We start from the raw sequence: 17,372 nt of genomic DNA, 5'->3' as shown, positions 1-17,372 counted from the left end.
TGCCTGAACTCAATACTCTTTGTAAATTGCTAAACCATTGACTGAAATCAAAAACTTGAAAAAGGCCACATCGGAAGCGATCCAACATAGTGAAGAACTCAAAAGCCAACCTTAAGAAAAAGCGTTATGTTAATATAAAGTGATTATATAAAAGAGTGGCTTGCAGTTTCTGAGTCAGTGTCCTCTAATAGAAAATAGTACATTTGAACTAAATCCCCAGAAGCTACTCAGAGTTTCGATCAGGGTGCAACATGGTGTTGGACTTCAATTCACATTTATCAGAAAACTTTCAGCACTATTCCTTAACACTGCAGATTTGATCCAACAAACTTATCTTTATTATTATTTTTTTAACCAAGTACCACTATTACTTTTTAAAGCATCAATATTCAGATTATTTTGTTATGAATTATGTCAACACAAAAACACCCACACGGGAACAGACGGGGAGTATAGTACGTCTGGCCAAAATGTCTACATTCTTAACATCACTAAGAAAACATGATCACATGTGATTTGGGCAAATGTCTTTCTTAAATGATGTGCACAGCTGATGCCAACTCTAGACCTTGTTTTGGGCTTTAAGAAACTGAAGACTAGATCTGTTTTGAACAGTTTCAGATCATTTGGTTTGTTGTTCATTCTGGAGGGCTACAGTAAGCAAGCCGGCTTTACCTGCTAGGTGGCCAGAGTCACACGGCCTCTCCCAACTCAGACTCTTGGCATCGCGGCTTGAACAGCCCACGCTTAGGCTAAGTAAACTAACTTTACTTCACTTGGGAGATTCAGCTGCGTGCCGCTCCTTACCTTATTCCAAATCTCATGCCAGGAGATCAAGCTCCAGATGAATAATATTGTCCCGTGATTTAGATTTTTACAGCTTTACACAATTACAGCTATGAAGAATGAAAGCACAGACTGGCTAGTCTGTTTTTAACTGCATCAGTATGTGAATACTGGAGAAATATCATTGAAACTGAAATTATGACAGATTTGGATACTGATTAATGTCGACACCTCAAAGTGAATTCCCGGAAACGAATTAAATCTGTTCCTTCGGAGATTGAGCTAACAAAGTTCATTATCACATTTATTTATAATAATGTGTCTGTGCTCCCTCTGACAGGTAACATCAGAGCGCATGGTGCTCACAGGGTAGATCGTTCACAGGCTGAGGCCTTCATCATGGGACAAACATCCAACAATACTGAAGTACATAGTCAAACCTACAGGGAGGGAGGGGGGGGGGGATCTAATGATTTAGTCCAATCAAGGACAGTAATATCTCTCTGTGTTAGTTTTGACTGACTGAGGTGAGGTGGGTTAGTTTGAGTGGATCTGACTCTCGTCTCCATCAGTGAGGGTTGTTGAGTGGGTGTGCGTCTTATATGTCTGGTGGGACACACTGGATTGGCTGATAACAGTGCAGTGGGTGGCTGCAAAGGGAGGAGGTGCGTCAGAAACTACCTCCCCCCCCCCCTCCCACGGTCAACCACAGCTATACCAACTTTGCCATTCAAACAACAAACCAGTGACTTCGTCCCCTCCAGGTTCTTCAGCTAATGCGGGGTTTGCACATTCTCAATGGTGTCAACATGATGAGAAATAATGAGGTCAAAGAAAAAAAAAGAAAAAAGATACAAAGATTTGTTGTCTTTGTTTACAGGTCCTTAAGTTGTTCTTCCTCTTACCAGAGGACGTTTGAGTTCATCTCACTCATCCGGCAACCAGGCCAGTAGGAGAGATAGAGAGAAAATAGTCTAAACCAGTTCTTCTATAAATGGGGGGAGGGGGCAAAAACCAGTTGTGACTGTGACAGTGCAGACCACACGAGGTCGTGACCTTGTGCGCAGAAGTACAGTGCATTTGTGGGGAGGTGAAGCGCCGGACGTGACCAGAGCACCTGATTTTTCGGACAGGAAGATATGCTGGGGTGTGGATAGCAGGGGTGGGCCACAGCGATCTGGACCACCCTCACAGAGAAGCACGCACCAACACTGCCTCTTGAGAAGACGAGGACAAGGTATGGCGCTGATATGTCACACACACACACACACACACACACACACACACACACAGCAGTAGCAGCAGCAGCAATGTCTACACAGCTGCAGCTCCTAAAGCCAGGCCACTCTGTTGTGTTCGATTCGGGTCGGTTCTGTTCGGTACTGTTCTACTCTGGGGGCTCCTCCTGGGGGACAGGCCTCAGGACCCAGTGTGTGTGTGTCTGTCTTGTTGGGGGGAGAAGGGGCTGTCTGCAGGTCTGCCAGTGGCAGCAGCGAGGCTGGCTGGAGGCTCAGAAGATGTCCGGACACATGCTCCAGTCCCGCCTGTCTTTGGCCTCCCAGTAGCCCCCCTTGTACACGAAGTTGGTCTCCCCGGTGATGGGGTTAGTCCGCTGGTGGAACCACAGAGGCTGGTAGCCCTCGTACTCGCGACCTGAGGCAGAACACACACAAACACACATAAACACACACACACACACACACATATACTGTATATAAACAAACAATAGTTCAAGGAAACATTTCCAGCCCGTTCAACCATTGTTGCTGTCAATATGGAGGAGCAGTTTGGAAATGGAAGGCTCGAATGCATTAATAAACTGATTTCGGATGGCACAGTGCACTCTGTCTTTGGGTCTGGGCCTGGTGATGTTTGGCCTGTTTTACTATGTGCTCTACCTGGGCACCTATCACCACTTATCTGCATTAGCTAATTTGCTACATGTGAGACTAATGCGTTTAGGAGGCTTCACGTGACAACCAGCCCAAAGGCCAGGCACACTGGCATCGGGGGGGAGGGGGGCAAAGTTGTGCACTGGCCGACCCTGAGGACGAGCTTTGCACAGACTCACAGTGGGGTGGGGGGGGGGGGGGGGGACTGTCGTCTGCAGGGGACACAGACACGCAAGTCAGGAAGCAGGAAAATTATGTGAGAAACATGGTGGAAATCACCATAGCAGATCAATGTCAAAATCTGCATGCTGTGTTTAGAAACACACACACACACACACACACGCACTCGTGCACACACACACCTCAAACACACACACGGGCACACACAGACACACACACACACACACACACACACACACACACACAAACACACTAGGGGTGGGACAACTGAAATAGATACAGTAATACCTTTTGAAATCTTCTCAGATGATACATTATTGGTTTACTGGAAGAGATATTTTCAGGGCTACATACTATAGCTGATTACTTTGGATACCCACCCCAGGGCACACACACACCCACGCACGCACGCATACACACACACGCGCACACACACACGCACACGCACGCACACACACACACACATTTAAAAAGCGCTCTATAAATGTGATGTATTATTATTATTATTACTATATCCAAACATGCACTCACACACTCTCATAGAGAGGACCCCCGGCCAGCCCCACTCACCAGAGTCATAATCACTCTCTGCCCACGAGTCAGGGGGAGAGAACAGACACATGTCAGCACATCACAGCACTGAAGCACCCAGCCACAGCACACATGTCCACGCGCACGCACCACACTCACTCACTCACTCACTCACTCACTCACTCACTCACTCACTCAAACACACTTTCTCTTTGACTTTCTCAGCATCTCTCATCCATCTTGTCTTTCCTCTCTTGAGTCTGTTCGTGTCTTTCTCGCTACTTCCTTGCGGTTTTGTCTGGCTTCATTTTTTCTTGCCTCCCCCCCTCACCCTCTAACCTTCACCTGATTCCAATCTTCCTCTCTCCATCTTTCTTTCATTGCCTATTTTAAGTTTGTTTTGCCGAAGAAGTATGTCAGCAGTCCTCGGTATCTGGTGTGGCTTGTCAATACCGTTTTCTCTGTCAGGTGCGTTTAAAGCGTCAGCAGTCTTTCATCTTTGTCACGCTCATGTCCTCAGCCCCTCTCCTCCACAGTCACATGTCACCCTTTCTTTAACCATCCATCCCTCCCTCCCTCTTCCCCTCACCGTCTGTCAGGTGGATCTCTCTTTCTTCCTTTGTCTCTCTTCCTGCTTCCGTGACTCTGACCCCCCCCCCGCCTTCCTGCTCGTCTCACTTTCCCTCCCTGAGTACCCCTAACCCCCGACCCTCTCCCCTTCTCCCCTCCCTCACCATCGTCCAGAGCGTCCGTGGCCTCGGCCTCTCTCCTGCGCCGCACGGCCCTCTGCTTCTCCTCCAGCCGCTGCTTCTCCATGTTGGCCTCGTCCCAGCGGCCGGCCTCCATGAGCCGCTGGTCGGGCCGCAGCCGGCTGTCCGTCCGGCCCACGCCCTCCTCCGTCTCGTTCAGAGTCAGCGCCAGCGTGGAGAAGTAGTACATGTTCTCCGCGTTGTCCCTGGCGCAGAGAGGGACAGGGTATCGCCGTTATCATTATGATATCATATTATCAGGCCTTGCTAGACACATCAATTCAAATTGAATCAATTCAATTGTATTATTTATAACTTCGTTTATTTCCTCATTTTGTTGTACTGGCATATGGTAAATAGGTCTGTGTTATGTTCTCTTCACATAGATCCTTGGTTTGCTGTAATATATTGTACTGCAATATTTCTTTGAATATATCATACCCGTACAGTGTTTCGTCCTATAAAATGGCCAATGTTAAACTGTGTTGATGTACTGTGCTGCGCTGTGCTGTGCTTACGGTAGCGGGTACTTCTTCCAGAGCAGTTTGGGGCCGAGCGTCTGGTAGACGGTCTTCTGTTTGCCCTCGGAGCTGCTGCTCCCACGGCTACTGTGGACGATCTTGGCACTCTCGATCTTGTCATCCCACGTCCCCGACAGGATGTAGTTCGCCTGCCCGTCACAGTCTGTCACCACCCCCGTCACCTAGGAGACCATGGCAGAGGAGGAGGAGGAGAGAAAGGTTACTATGGAGATGGGAGACAGGAGTTTACCCACTGATGTAGCATCTGAGACATGGTTTGTTTACGGAGATGGGGAGGTGCGGAGGGCCTTACTTTGCGGGGGACTTCCCGGGAGAAGTAGCTGTAGGGGGAGAACTTCAGCTGACACGTCTCCTTGGTTCTGTGGTTGACTATTTCAATGTCCCCGGACTGAGACACACACAGAAGAAAATACAGAACCATGGTAGTGAAGTTTTGAGACGTAAATGCATTTAAAACAATTGACCAAGTGCACACACACACACACACACACACACACACACACACACACACACACACACACACACACACACACACACACACACACACACACAGTACACACACATAGACCAGTGCACACAAGCAGGGTGAACTCTGACCTGATCGATCCAAAGCTTCCCCACAATGATGTTGTGCACCGTTGAGGTCCCTTTCCGCCACACGTAGTGGTTCCCACTCGCAAAGGTCAGGTGAATGGCACCTGAACACATCACCAGAGCACAGAGGAGAGAGAGAAGGAGACCGCAAAAAGAAAAAAGAAAATAAATAAATACTATAAATACTATATATAAGACACGACTAAGCAAACACTCAATTCACAGTGTCAATGGAGTCGTTTCCAGCTCCGGTGTCAGTGGCGATGGGTCTGACGCTGACAAACTGTTGTATTTACACACGCATGGGCACGGCCATTACACTGGTTTATGCCTGCAGTTTATACCGCTGTCACAGGAGCTGTAAAACCCCCCGGGATTCATTTACATGCCGCTGCAGCCCTGACCTCTCTCACGCTCTGTACTGTACGACACGGAGCCAGAACCAGAGCTGGAGCTGGAGCCAGGATAACAAGCCCACAGACGGAGAGAACCCGGGCTTAGAGCTGTCACACCACCCACAGCCCACAGACGGAGAGAACCCGGGCTCAGAGCTGTCACACCACCCACAGCCCACAGACGGAGAGAACCCGGGCTCAGAGCTGTCACACCACCCACAGCCCACAGACAGAGAGAACCCGGGCTCAGAGCTGTCACACCACCCACAGCCCACAGACGGCGAGAACCCGGGCTCAGAGCTGTCACACCACCCACAGCCCACAGACGGAGAGAACCCGGGCTCAGAGCTGTCACACCACCCACAGCCCACAGACGGAGAGAACCCGAGCTCAGAGCTGTCACACCACCCACAGCCCACAGACGGAGAGAACCCGGGCTCAGAGCTGTCACACCACCCACAGCCCAGGAGAACGAGTGATGTCCCGTAGTCTCCATTTTTAGTGCTTCCTCTACAGTTCTTAAATCATCTCAATAGTTACTTTCTGCATGTGGTTTCCATTGAGTTACTGAAGGCATGTGGAGTTTAGTGTACAGTGTTGTATATGGTGAGTTACTGAAGGCATGTGGAGTTTAGTGTACAGTATTGTACATGGCACTGAAACTGTTGCAGGTTGTAACATCAACATAGGCTGTCATTCCTGTTTAATGTCTAACAGTTAAGTATTCACCTGTGCACTCTGAAACATAAACACAAAAACATCTTCCAGCTGAGGGATTTAGTGCAAAATCCTTTTTGTTGTTGTTGTTGACCCTTTATCCAAAGAGTACAGTCAGGTGTGGAGGTGTGTGACACCCTGGGTGACCCCTTCAATGTGCTTACACAGCCCCACGTTGGGTTAGACTCCAGGGTTGCCTAGAGTCTCTGTGCAGGATAGGAGTGCAAGAATCGGTGAGATATGCAATGTTATGATTTAGCAATTCTGCACCGGATTCTCATTTTCGTTGAGATGTACTGCTGAAATAAAGTGCTAGTGCTAAAAACGTCAGTGTTAACACATTTCCAGCAACGTCCCAAAATGCTCCCAAAAAGTGCACCTTTCTGAAGGCCCAGCACAGAACTGAGAGAGGGTAGAGAGAGCCCTGACTACAGACTGGCATGAGAGAGGGTAGAGAGAGCCCTGACTACAGAGAGAGAGGGTAGAGAGAGCCCTGACTACAGACTGGCATGAGAGAGGGTAGAGAGAGCCCTGACTACAGAGAGAGAGGGTAGAGAGAGCCCTGACTACAGGCTGGCATGAGAGAGTGTAGAGAGAGCCCTGACTACAGGCTGGCATGAGAGAGGGTAGAGAGAGCCCTGACTACAGGCTGGCATGGCTGAGAGGGTAGAGAGAGCCCTGACTACAGACTGGCATGAGAGAGGGTAGAGAGAGCCCTGACTACAGGCTGGCATGAGAGAGGGTAGAGAGAGCCCTGACTACAGGCTGGCATGAGAGAGGGTAGAGAGAGCCCTGACTACAGGCTGGCATGGCTGAGAGGGTAGAGAGAGCCCTGACTACAGGCTGGCATGAGAGAGGGTAGAGAGAGCCCTGACTACAGGCTGGCATGGCTGAGAGTGTAGAGTGGCCCCTGACTACAGACTGGCATGGCTGCCACTCACCCAGGGGCATGATGGAGAGGTATTTCCCACGGAACTTGCTGGCGATGGTGATCTCCTGCCACAGGGTCCAGCCGCGCTGTGACATGACGTGGTGGGCGGCCGCCGGGGGGTGGTGGCTCACCTGGAGAGAGAGAGAGAGAGAGAGAGAGAGAGAGAGAGAGAGAGGAAAGGGGAGAGGAGGGTTAGCCATTGCTAATGGAAGCTGTGTTTCAGAAGGGAAACCGACATGGTGTTTCTGTGTGTATTTGTGTCACTCAACAGGGTGAAAGCGATGTTTGAATCTGTTCTGAATTGAACAGTGAAAAGTGTTGAGCCCAGAGAACACACACACACACACACACGCATACACACACACACACACACACACACACACACACACATTGAATATTTCTCTAAGCTGGTGAAACAGCTAAATCTGATCCATGTATTGACAGACTGAGCTTGCTGACCGTCCAGCTTCAGAGAACACCTCACGGGGTCATCTAGTGCTACGCTGATGCATATGTGAGCATGTGTGTGTCGAGCACACCTGTGTGAGTGTGTGTGTGTGTGTGTGTGTGTGTGTGTGTGTGTGACAGTTTGACAGAGCATACTGTAAAAAAGTGTTTGTGAGTAAAAGTGTCTCACTCAAGAGGGTTAAGGCAATACTCCTGCGGCAAGTCCTGCAGCTGTTTGTCTGTTTGTGAGGCTATATGTGTTGCAGTCTGGCAGATGGATGCTTCTTGTGTTTAAATACGTGCATGCAGTTTGAGGATAAGTGTGTATTTGTGCATGTGCATATACTAATGTGCCAGTTTGAGGATAAGTGTGTGTTTGTGCATGTGCATGTACTAATGTCTGTATGTGTGAGCATGTGCATGCAGATGTGTGTGTGTGAGCAGATGTGTGTGTGTGTGTGAGCAGATGTGTGTGTGTGTGTGAGCACGTGCAAGCAGATGTGTGTGTGTGTGAGCATGTGCATGTAGATGTGTGTGTGTGTGTGAGCATGTGCATGTAGATGTGTGTGTGTGTGTGAGCACGTGCATGCAGATGTGTGTGTGTGAGCATGTGCAAGAAGATGTGTGTGTGTGTGTGAGCACGTGTGTGTGTGTGTGTGAGCATGTGCATGCAGATGTGTGTGTGTGTGTGTGTGTATGTGTGTGTGTGTGTGTGTATGTGTGTGTGTGTGTGTGTGTGAGCATGTGCAAGCAGATGTGTGTGTGTGAGCATGTGCAAGAAGATGTGTGTGTGTGTGTGAGCACGTGCATGCAGATGTGTGTGTGTGTTTGTGTGTGTGTGTGTGAGCACGTGTGTGTGTGTGTGTGTGTGTGAGCATGTGCATGCAGATGTGTGTGTGTGAGCACGTGCATGCAGATGTGTGTGTGTGTGTGTGAGCACGTGTGTGTGTGTGTGTGTGAGCATGTGCATGCAGATGTGTGTGTGTGTGTATGTGTGTGTGTGTGTGTGAGAGCATGTGTGTGTGTGTGTGTGTGTGTGTGTGAGCATGTGCATGCAGATGTGTGTGTGTGTGTGTGTGAGCACGTGTGTGTGTGTGTGTGTGTGTGTGTGTGTGTGTGTGTGTGTGTGTGAGCATGTGCAAGCAGATGTGTGTGTGTGAGCACGTGCATGCAGATGTGTGTGTGTGAGCATGTGCATGCAGATGTGGTGTGTGTGTGTGTGTGTGTGTGTTTGCTTCTGACCTGCTCACACAGCGAGCGGTAGCCATACTCCTCCAGGCGGTCCAGCTCGTAGGTCTCCCCCAGCAGCGGGTTGAAGGGCTTGGCCGTGCGGTGCACCGTGGTGGAGTAGGACGAGACGGAGAAGGCCGCCACCAGGCACAGCTGCTCCAGCGAGCTCTCACAGCGCGCCGCCTTGTCCAGCAGATCGTGGTACTCCAGGTCCTCCGACAGACGCTGCAGCATTGAGAGCGGCTCGTTAAAGTTCACCTGAGAGAGAGAGAGAGAGAGAGAGGGGGAAGGAGAGAGGGGGGGAGGGAGAGGGAGAGAGAGAGAGAATGCTCAGTGGAGTCGGCCCATTCTGAAGAAGAAGCCAAAATTGGTCGACCATATTGGCAAAATTGGAGCTAGACCCTGCGCAGTAAGTGCTCTTTGGAGCCAGAGTATACGTAGTAATCGGAAAATCGGCCAAGTCCAGAATGAACAACATTTGGTTAAATCTCCGCTATATTTTTAAATTCCCTCCGGTGGCTTCACTTTTGACTGAGCGCACACTGTCCATGTTTTTACAGTCATTGAGCATAACAGTGTTTGACATAGGAGCAAACAGTCCCATTCAGGAGACTGAGGTCCTGGTCCTGCCAGGTTTGAAGTTGATTTTCAAGCTCATTCAGCTAGCCTAAAAACTAATATTACAGAAACTCTCATTCATTTTAACATCTACCTGATCAACCACTCGTACTATATCCAGCACATTCATTTGGTAACAACATACTGTGTATTATATGTTCAGCATCCAATCGCACACAAACATAAGAGGGAGTGGCGCGCGCTCTTACAGGCATGGGGATTTTGGAGAGCTCTTTGCCGATGCAGTTCTTCATGATGCTCCACAGGTTGAGGGAGTAGTTGGGCTTGTCTGCGATGTGAGTCCGCCTCCGCTTGCGGGGCTTAATCTCCTTCCCTGACAAATCATTACAACTGGGAGACATCATCTAGAGAGAGAGAGAGAGAGAGAGAGAGAGAGCGGGAAGGAGAGACAGAGAGAGAGAGAGGGGGAGAGAGAGAGGGAAGGAGAGGGAGACAGAGAGAGAGAGAGAGGGGGGGGACAAAGAGAGGGAGAGAGAGGGGATGGGGGAGGGAGAGAGAGAGATAGAGAGGTTGGGAGGGAGAGAGTGAGTGGGTGGGTGGGAGGGAGGGAGAGAGAGTGGGGGGAGAGAAGGATGGAGAGTGATGGAACAGAGATAAATACAAGTGTGAGTGAAGAAACTGATTAAGAAACATGAAAATGTTTCACTTCGCAACAAGTTTAATTTCCCAGCCATGACTAATCTCTCTTTCAGCCGAGTCCTTGCTGCATCGACAGTGCTAGTCAGTTGGAGTCGCTTGTGTCATGGTGCTCAGCTGTTGTTCCTCCCTGCTCAAACATATACACATTCCCACACACACACACACACACATCCCCCCCCCCCCCCCCGGAGGCGGAGTGACTCATGTAAGGGGGGGTGGAGGGGCAGATGTCAGCGCCGTAATTAAGATGCTCAGGCTGCCGCCAAACAGCTGTGGATCTGTGGAGAGAGCAGTCTCTCGGCGCAGACACTGCATGGCACAGGATGTGTGTGTGTGTGTGTGTGTGTGTGTGTGTGTGTGTGTGTGTGTGTGTGTGTGTGTGTGTGTGTGTGTGTGTGTGTGTGTGTGTGTGTGTGTGTGCGTGAGAGGAAGTGAGAGAAACACTCACACAGACCTCACACCTCAATCAACAGGAAGGTAGGATGAAAGTACATAATAGTTGCACAAAAACATAAATGTGTGTGTCTGTACACATGTGTGTGTGAATTTGAAGAACATTCACTGAACTGACACTGTAACTGAACATGCAAGCCAAACATGTGACTTTGTGTGTGTGTGTGTGTGTGTGTGTCTAAGAGGGACATTGTCACAGAGCTCACAATGGGTCCACATTAAGCCTGAGATCTGTGTGAGCTGTGTGTTTGTGCCGTACTGCGTTTGCATTTGAGAGAGAAAGGGGCCATATGTGTGTGGGCGCAGGAGCACCCGTGGGTGAGAGAGGCTCCTGCGTCATCCGGCCTCTTTCTCACCGGACACTGACAGCACAGTCGGTGGGACAGAGCTGGAGGTCATACTCTCACCACTACACACTAACACTTCACACTAACCACACACACACACACACACACACACACACACACACACACACACATTAACCACCCGAGCGACTCACATGGTCTTCCTGGTTCCAATCGTTGGGGTGTCCTCCACTGGCTCCACTTAGGTTACTCTGAGAGCGTCTAAAGAGGAGAAGAAGGAGAAGAAGAAGAAGGAGAAGAAGAAGAAGAAGAAGAAGAAGACGTTTTTCCAATTAAATCACCATGACTAGACCTATCGGCTCATGAGTTCAAACATAATTCTGGAGATGAGAGCAGCTGTGTGTATGTGTGTGTGCAGGGCTTTGAGACATCTCTCGGAGATGTGTTTTAATGAGGAGTGTGCAGTGCCATCCTGGGCTGCTGAATGGAGCGTGCGATGAGCTGAGCCAGCTGAGAAAGAGCCCTCATTAAAGCAGACAAGAGTGGGAGCCAAAGGAGCGTCTGTCCGGGAGGGGGTGTGTGAGACAAGCGTGATATTTAAACGTATGCAAATACTGCAAAATGCCACAGGCTTACATGAAGTTTAATGAAACTCGTAGAACAATGTTCTTAATTGTTCTGCACAATGAAGAAAGTTTTAAGCTGCGCTCCTTTCCACAGTGCACGTGAACAGCACTCCCTACTCCCTGTTCCCTATTCAGGGAATATCGGTTAAGGGAACTTGCCTCGACACATTTCCTCAATTCGGAAACACACATCATCAACAACACATCTCCAACACAGCCATCAGTGCCTAGTTGCGTTACAATGGTAACTTAACGTAACGTTAACACCTCCGATGCTTGTTGCTGCTTTTGTGAAAATTTGACAGCACTGAAATAAAATATTGAAACAAAAACTGAATATTTTGTAATGTATGTAACTATTGGATAAATATGATTTGATTAATTTACAAGATGCACGCAATGACTGATGGGTGGTCTTGCTCGTCAACTTTCGGTGAACTAGCAACGCAGATCAAGGTTTGGACAGAGACTCTTCCACCTCGTTTCCAAACCACAGGTGATGCAGAAATGTGTGTCAATCGATTGAGGTGTGCTGTGTTTGTCATGGCGGTTGGAGGAATGGCGATTTCATCACGTGCCTTTAAAAGGGCCACCCCAAGGGAAAAATCACCCTGTGCATTTCTTAGCTCCTGGAGACTATGCAGCATACTTCAACCAATTAGCACAGATGGCTCAGTACGATTGTGAGAAGTTTACAAAAAGTGTTTTAATGAAGATTTAATAATACAAGGTGTGCTCTACCAAACGGTTGAGCAGACAATTAAAGGGATATGCTGTAGTAGATGATGGTTGGTGGTAGTCACAGGTGAATGTATAGGGGTGTTATGCATTATGTGTGTTATATGTGTGTGTGTGTGTGTGTGTGTGCGTGTGAAGCTCACCTGTGCTGCGTGTGGTCGGTGGCGGTCACTGTGATAAAGGCTGGGGAGTCCTCCATGGCGTCGAAGTACTCCGTATCCTCATCTTCATCACTGGCCTCCTCTTTCCGCGGCCTCTCACTCCCTGTTCAATCATAATCACTATCATCATCATCGCCATACAGGCATTGGCTCATTCATTATCATCGCTGGTAAAAAAGAATCCCGTAATCAGGTCCATTACCGGCTTACAACGTGACATGAATGCAACTGCAAACTACTTTAGCAAAAGCTCAGTCAAATTTTTTAATGAGATACTGTCAAATCTACTAGGGTCATGAACTGACTAAAAGGTTTAACAAGCTAATTAGGATTCCACCAGGCAGACCAGCAATGTCTTTGGCGCACATACAAGCTAATCAAAACATTAGTGATTTAGCTTGCATTCCTGCAGGCTGTGGCTAGGGGTTAGCGCAGGGGGTTGGTTGTCTCTTCTCACCCTGCTCAGTGGCGGGGATGACGGGCGTGTTGGTTGCGAGTGCGGGGGCCTCTCTCCAGGCTCGTTCCAGGCTGTTGTGCTGCTTGGCTAGCTGCTCGATGGTCTCCTCCAGGTGGGTGCGCTGCTCCCGCTCATACTGCAGCACGCGCTGCCATCGCCGGCTGTGGGTCTCCGCTAGGTCCAGGAAGTCTCGGCACGCCTGTGGAGAGAAGGGTGGGTGGGTGAGGCGAGCTGAGGTACATGGTATTCTCCGTTATGGCTTGGCTGACATGAGCATTAGCAGTAGGCAAAGCTGTGACAATAGGTTCAAAATGCAGTTGATCACAAGAACTGGTAACGTTCAAGTGGAATTTCATGGCTTTGTGTATTGGTCCCCTCCGTGTACTTCCATGTAGTGATCACTTCAAGCGTGAATCAATAGCCTAAAATTAGACCTTAACCAATCTGCTGTGCCACACAGACCACTCCATAGAGATCACATCCTTAAAGACCCACTGCTATTTATCATACAGAGCATCCATCATGAAAAAGCCAGGGGAAAAAAAACTGCTAGGGCTCATTTCAGATCAGGATTGTCCGGTGGGGATTCCTCGTGGCACACGCCATTGGCTTTCTAGGAGTCTCTCTGGGTCTGATTCGGCCACCTGGAACAAAGATGCTCCACCTGCTCCAGCCCACAGTAGACAATACACTAGGTCAGTCAGCAAAGGAGTCTATCAGCTACCTCTTTTTTCTTTCAGAATAAAATGTATGTTTTCTGACAAGGATTGAACCAGCTCACTGGCTCAAGTCCCAATCTCACAGACGCAAGTCAAAATCTCACAGACACAAGTCCCAAGTTTCAAGGACTACACAATGATTGAGTCTTTCATGTTGTTATAATGTAAATGTCATTGAACAAGTGTGAATTAAATGGAAATGTCATCATGCGTATTGACTGGTAATGATTGAGTCAATCAGGTATAACCAGAGTTGCCACCTCTGAAACCTTGACCACACACAATATTCACAGCACAACACATGATTGCACACTCCTAAACCAATTTAGCATCCTTGGAAGCTGGGCTATCATCTGTCTCATGGAAACGGTCAGTGTCCACAACTCCTGTCAGCTCCACATCATCCATCCCCTCCCGTCCCCAGACAATTTGTCTCCAGCCCAGCGGCCCAGACGTCACATCACAGAGTTTTCCCAATGGGGGCCATCGGAGCGTCGGCTCAGAGGCAATCAGTCAAGGGATGCCAATACCTCAAGCCTGGTGCTGCTGTCCACCAGCCTCCAGTATGATGCATAGATCTAAGCCCAGCCATTTTGTTGAGGATGAGGTGTGGCTGCCTGAAAAAGCACTTGATGGATGACAGATGCGACCCCCATCAGTCATTAGATTAGATTAGATCAGAGAGGTTTTCTGTTTCGGGATGCTGCAATGTTGCACGCGTCAACACGTGAGGAGAATCTCAAATCCGCCTACTACATGCTGGACACGACGAGAATCTCAAATATGCCTACATCCTGGACGTCACATGGTCCACACATCGGCATCAGCATCATCGGATGTCATTTCCCTTTTGTGGTGACACACGAGTTGCACGCTGATGACACAGAAATCATCGAGGCCCCTCGTCCGTGAGCGGACTCAGACAAGAGTGCTTTATGGGCACAGGAAACACATTAGACCTGAGTCAGGGCTTTACACACACACTACGTGTTTACTCCCAGACACAAAGGAGAAACTGGGACCGTATTGGGCAATGCGGTTATCGGCTGAGGCTACTACAGGTCATAGAGACCTCTGATGTGTAGCAAGGACGTATTCGCCGTTCCTAACAATACCAATCAGTCACTGATCATGTAGTCAAGGACGTATTCGCCGTTCCTTATAATCCCAGTCACTGATCATGTAGTCAGTCACATCAATGTATGGACAGGTTTTAATAACGAGAACACTACATGTCCAACTCTCTTTACGCTATGCCAGCACTGGCTAATAAGGCACACGTGAGAATGCAGTGGAATATTGAGCAGGCACATCCTCTAGGGGCAGGAGACTAAATAACACTGCAGATCATTCTTTCCTGCTCAGCCTCGCTCGCTGTGTTATAGAGCCCTTGGGGTAAAGAAAGGTCTTGATGACACAGCTCTCGTCTCTCAGGAGAGGATATGCCCGAACACGCTGCCTGTCCTTTCCTCATCCGTGTTGAGATGAGTGGTGAGGTCAGCCTTGACACAGGACGCAGATTACTGCCCTGTGACCCCACTCCGAGCCTCATCCGGCCGACAGCGATGCAGCGGCAGATGATGGAGTGAAAGCTTAGACCGATTCCCAACTGCAAATCACTCCCCCTTGTCTGGAACTCTATGTTCTATGTCAACCGCAGCAGTGCAAATCCCACATTCAGGAAATCAAAGCTCTAATCACCACAACTCCGCACCCAGGAGGTAGCCGAGTAGACTGAGACCAGAAGCAAAGAGGTGGCGGCGTTCACCCAAACAGGAGCTTTTAGGTCTTCCACTGACAACCGCAGGCAAACGGAAATGCACCTTGCAACCTTGAGGTGATCAATACCAATTTCACGCCCCCTAACCTCACACCACCTTGCATCAGTACAGTGTCCATACATTTTCCTGTTCCATTTGTAGGCACCTGCCCTGGCCACATTTATTTTAGAATAAAAAAATAAATAAAAATTTCACGTTAATAATAGGTCAAATGATCTTGATAAGATAATCCATAATAACAAGTCCGAAAATGTCTTGTTCCGAGGCCAAGCTGGGACAGCAAAGCACCCAATGCCCAAAACATTTACATTTATGATCATTTAAAAACCCTGCATGTATCAAAGAGCACCAAGCGTGCGACGTCCCTTACCTTCAGCTGTCTGTGACTCCCTGTGGTCCCTGACTCCACATACATCTATCAGCAGCATGTGACCCCCTCACTTCCCCTTCTCCCTCCCACAGAGGTGAAACCCAAGCGCAGCTAAGTCGAGGGGCCTCCCCTCTCAAAGAGCAGCTTCCACTTTTTTTTCTGCTGAGTGGGCCTGACAGCTCGTGACTAGAGGGGGCTTTGAGGAATAACTAGCTGCTTGGTCGGCCAGTAGGTCGGTCATCAGGAGATTGCGTGTCTAAACTCGAGTGGTCGGGGTTGGAGCGAGTAGCCGAGAGTGGCCTGACACCTTCCTGTTTCAGACTGATGCTGAGAAGACATTGGATTTTATTCACTAGGATTGTGGAATGGTGTTGTGTGTGTGTGTGTGTGTGTGTGTGTTCGGAATAGGTGTTGTGGAAGTAATGGACACGTCTTTGCATAATCTCACTGGCACACAGATGGATGCTCACATACAAATGGCAACACACTCACTTATTAAGTGCTCTCAAATAAACACACACACAAAATTATGTTGGAATGGCACAGACGCAGATGTTTACATGTACATATATATACACAAAGCATACGTTCACGCACACACGCACGGACGCACGCACGCACACAGGCACAAACACATCATTATATCACATTTATATGCCTACAGACGTCTAACTCCCTCATCATCAACCCAGGTCAGAATAAATGTCTTGGCAACAGTCTTTCTGGAAACACACTTCATGCGTTTGAGTGGCTTCATCCCTACCCAGCGACGCTGCGTGTCAGTGTGAGACAGAGATTGAGAGTCTGCCGTTGACACTTCCTTCCTCCTACCCTCCACACTCCCCACATGAGCCACTCTCTCTTCCTCTTCACCTGAGGCCATTGCCCTCCTCCTGTGACATTTAGCAGTAACTTACTCATTTAGCAGTTCAGCAACTGAGGCAAAGTGACAACAAACACAGACTGTCACTGCCGGTGCCATGTTGGATAAGTTCAGCTAGCTGGGCGTGCTCTCGATCTCCTGAGCTTCTGCGCTGCTGATCGCCAGTCTCGTCTCACAGGCACACCTTTGGGCTGTGTGCTGCTGGAAACCCCGTCACACCCGCACCCTTTAAACGCTGTGAAGCTACGTCACACACTGTCACACAATCACAGCCTGTCTTAGGGGACAGCCTCGTCTCCAAACAACACACCCCGGCTGATGTGCAACTGCAACTCCAACGCAACCTCATACTTATTGCTGTCTCTCACTCACACACACACACACACACACACACACACACAATCTGCTCTCCAGGCTCACCTCCACACACACCCTCGAGCTCCATGCTGGCGGGGTTCATGGGAAGGTGAGTTGCTGTAGAGCAGCTGGAGAGGGAGGGGATGGTGTGTGTGTGTGTGTGTGTGTGTGTGTGTGTGTGTGTGTGTGTGTGTGTGTGTATGCAAGGGTGGTGTATCTATCTCCACAGATCTCTCTTCCAACAGTGTGC

At 49.1% G+C, this 17,372-nt stretch overlaps 1 protein-coding gene across 3 annotated transcripts in view; it reads right to left on the bottom strand.

The window, feature by feature from the left end:
• Positions 1 to 315: 315 nt before the first annotated feature.
• Positions 316 to 17,372, bottom strand: part of LOC105902757 (oxysterol-binding protein 2-like) — a 62,492-nt gene continuing 45,435 nt past the window's right edge. For all 3 annotated transcript variants that reach the window (XM_031570240.2, XM_031570243.2, XM_031570241.2), the window contains 11 exons: positions 13,013 to 13,211; positions 12,538 to 12,658; positions 11,225 to 11,291; positions 9,822 to 9,977; positions 9,007 to 9,252; positions 7,328 to 7,448; positions 5,278 to 5,378; positions 4,973 to 5,068; positions 4,657 to 4,841; positions 4,124 to 4,344; positions 316 to 2,439 (listed from right to left, as the gene is read on the bottom strand). In XM_031570240.2, coding sequence (XP_031426100.1) covers positions 2,297 to 2,439; positions 4,124 to 4,344; positions 4,657 to 4,841; positions 4,973 to 5,068; positions 5,278 to 5,378; positions 7,328 to 7,448; positions 9,007 to 9,252; positions 9,822 to 9,977; positions 11,225 to 11,291; positions 12,538 to 12,658; positions 13,013 to 13,211 — 1,656 coding nt within the window. In that variant the 3' untranslated portion in view covers positions 316 to 2,296. The remainder of the gene's footprint in view (positions 2,440 to 4,123; positions 4,345 to 4,656; positions 4,842 to 4,972; positions 5,069 to 5,277; positions 5,379 to 7,327; positions 7,449 to 9,006; positions 9,253 to 9,821; positions 9,978 to 11,224; positions 11,292 to 12,537; positions 12,659 to 13,012; positions 13,212 to 17,372) is intronic.

This window comes from Clupea harengus, chromosome 7, assembly GCF_900700415.2.
Source record: "Clupea harengus chromosome 7, Ch_v2.0.2, whole genome shotgun sequence".
NCBI classification, from domain to species: Eukaryota; Metazoa; Chordata; class Actinopteri; order Clupeiformes; family Clupeidae; genus Clupea; species Clupea harengus.
This window is presented reverse-complemented; position numbering and strand designations above follow the sequence as displayed.